The 3032-nt window shown below is 43.3% G+C and overlaps 1 protein-coding gene across 2 annotated transcripts in view; it reads left to right on the top strand.

Annotated features, from left to right (window-relative positions):
• The window catches only part of Snx25 (sorting nexin 25), a 113397-nt gene that overhangs the window by 44799 nt on the left and 65566 nt on the right, over nucleotides 1-3032 (top strand). For both annotated transcript variants that reach the window (XM_021219278.2, XM_021219277.1), the window contains 2 exons: nucleotides 1189-1361; nucleotides 2785-2971. In XM_021219278.2, coding sequence (XP_021074937.1) covers nucleotides 1189-1361; nucleotides 2785-2971 — 360 coding nt within the window. The remainder of the gene's footprint in view (nucleotides 1-1188; nucleotides 1362-2784; nucleotides 2972-3032) is intronic.

The following is a 3032-nucleotide window of genomic DNA, read 5'->3' as shown; positions in this document are numbered from 1 at the left end:
GTAACTTTAAAATAGAAAAGGAAGGAAGGAGGGAAGGAGGGAAGGAGGGAAGGAAGGAAGGAAGGAAGGAAGGAAGGAAGGAAGGAAGGAAGGAAGGAAGGAAGGAAGGAAATGCTCCTAAAAACATGGCCACAGGCCAGTCTGATGGAGGCAAACCTCACTTGGGTACCCTTTTCCTGGGGGACTCTAACTGTGCCATGTTTACAAAAACTAACGATGACATACATTCACATTCACTCCAGCACAGGCTCCCCAGATTAATCCACGTGTAAGGAAAGTATTGGTTATTGGAACTTCTGAGGAGGCGACAGTTATTTAAATCAATGTGTTGCTTATTTAGAATACTTTTTACCTAATGATATATAATTGAATTGTTTCTGAACATTCTTTCCATCTATCCATCCATCCATCTATCCATCCATCTCTGTCTCTGTCTCTGTCTCTGTCTCTCTCTCTCAGCTTAGCTACCTATCTATTCTTATTTTAATTCTTCAATCTTTTTTTTACAGTCCAGTCTTTTTCCCCATCTCAGTCCACCCGCTGACTGTTCCTTATCTTATACCTCCCCCTATCCCTGTCTCCAAGAGGATGTCCCCACCCCACCCCATCCCCACCCCACCACACCTCTCCACTCCCTGGGGCCTCCAGTCTCTCCAGGGCTAGGAGCATCTTCTCTCATTGAACCCAGACCTGGCAGTCCTCTGCTGTATATGTGTTAGGGGCCTCATATCAGATGGCGTATGCTTTCTGGTTGGTGGCTCAGTGTTAGAGCAATCTTGGGGGTCCAGGTTAGTTGAGACTGCTGGTCTTTCTATAGGGTCGCCCTCCTCTTCAGCTTCTTCTAGCTTTTCCCTAATTCAACCACAGGGTCACTGGCTTCTGTCCATTGGTTGGGTGTAAATATCTGCATCTGACTCTCTCAGCTGCTTGTTGGGCCTCTCAGAGGGCAGTCATACTAGGCTCCTGTTTGAAAGCACACCATAGCATCAGTAATAGTGTCAGGCCTTGGGGCCTCCCCTTGAGATGAATCCTAATTTGGGCCTGTCCCTAGGTCTCCTTTCCCTCAGGATCTTCTTCATTTTTGTCCCTTCAGTTCTTTCAGACAGGAACAATTTTGGAACAGAGTTTTTGACTGTGGGATGGCAACCCCATTCCCCCACTTGATGTCCTGTCTTTCTATTCTTTCAGACATGAAGAACAGCCAAGGCCTTTTGTGTTGCATGCATGCTTGAAGGACTCACATGATGAAGTAAGATTCCTTCAAACATGTTCTCAGGTTCTGGTGTTTTGCCTTCTCCCTTCGAAGGATATCCAGTCTCTCAGCTTGCGTACAATGCTTGCAGAAATTCTCACAACAAAAGGTAGACTTATAAAATTAATACCACTAATGTGATGAGTGCTTAAACAAATGTGCTGTATCCTGTGATTATATTTCATATAACATTTGTGCAGATCCTGTATATTGCAGACCATGTGAGTTGTAAGGGATTTTAGACATTTTACATTTTATTATCACATAAAGGCTTTGGCCATACATGGTTTGAAAACTTTGTATCTGTATTTAAAAGTTCACATCTATATTGCTAATGCTATTAATTTTGACATAGGAAAAAGCCACTCTTCATGTATGTATGGAACACATTCACTTAGAATAGAGAACTTGAGTTATCTATGCCAGTAGAAATACATTAAGGAAAGAATACCCATACATATGCACAGAAACTCTATCAGCACTTACTTATATTTTTTCTTTAAGTTTCATTGGTAATGCTGCTTTTGTGAACTTTTAATAAACAATAAATACTATACTAGAGCATAATAAACATTTAAAAGTTATTTGTACAGCTAAATACTTAATGAGAATAAAAAAAATGGAAGAGCGGCAGGGAGATGGCTGTGGTAAGACATTTGTACAAGAATGCGTACTCCAGGTTATCAAAGCCAGGTGTGTCCGCACACTTTAACCCCAGTGCTGGGGCACAAGGACAGTTTATCCTGGGGCTTGCTGGCCAGCCAACCTAGCCAAAATAGAACTCCAGGTTCAGAGAGAGCCAGGTTCCTGTCTCCAAAAAGTATCTGGGCAAAGAGTGGTAGAGATCACTGGATGTTGGCCTCGCCTCCACATGCACACATCTGTTCACTGTAAGGGGAGTGGTATGGATGAAGACATGGAAGAAAAGTGACTTAACACAAACATCCTATCTAAGAACCTTAAATGAAAGTATAGTGGCTAAACATCTCTTCAGATAGTAATATTATATATTATAATACCAATGATGATGATGATGATGATGATTCATTTGTTTGTGCTCATCAGCTGGTTTACTAACCAAGGGGCACTGTAAATTTAGGAGGCTGGGCTTGCTGTGGTGTTTCTGACTTAAACAGCTTCCTCCCCAATGCCTGCTTTGAGCAGTTGGGTGAACATCGACATTCATCTTTTTGTAGACTATGCTGGTCAAAACATAATGAACCTTACAAAAAAGTGAGGACAAATCAGAGCATTCCCTCATCAGTGTGAGTTCCAGAAGGCTTCCCTCTGGCATTTTTTCCACTTGTGTATTCAAATGAGCACTGATTGTGCCCACACTGACTTACCCTGAGGAATAAGCAGCTCTGTGTGTGCATGCGTGCGTACACACACACTGTAAAATACTCACTGATGATAACTCCCCACTTGGCTCATGGACAGTGTTCCCACCCACATACACTTTCACTTGTGGGATATGGAATCTGTCTCTCAGGAGTTTACTTTTCTGTGGCACTCTCCTTTCTTTCCCCTAGTCCTGAAGCCAGTAGTGGAATTGCTGAGTAACCCTGACTACATTAACCAAATGCTACTCGCGCAGTTGGAGTACAGAGAGCAGATGAGTGACCATCACAAGCGAGCCTACACGTACGCTCCTTCGTACGAGGACTTCATCAAGCTCATCAACAGCAACTCTGATGTGGAGTTCCTGAAGCAGCTCAGGTACTGTGCCTGTAACTGCTGCCCAGGGAAGACACCAGCGGTCTGTAATCCGCTGCCTGGC

Source organism: Mus pahari, chromosome 19 (assembly GCF_900095145.1).
Source record: "Mus pahari chromosome 19, PAHARI_EIJ_v1.1, whole genome shotgun sequence".
Taxonomy (NCBI): Eukaryota; Metazoa; Chordata; class Mammalia; order Rodentia; family Muridae; genus Mus; species Mus pahari.
This window is presented reverse-complemented; position numbering and strand designations above follow the sequence as displayed.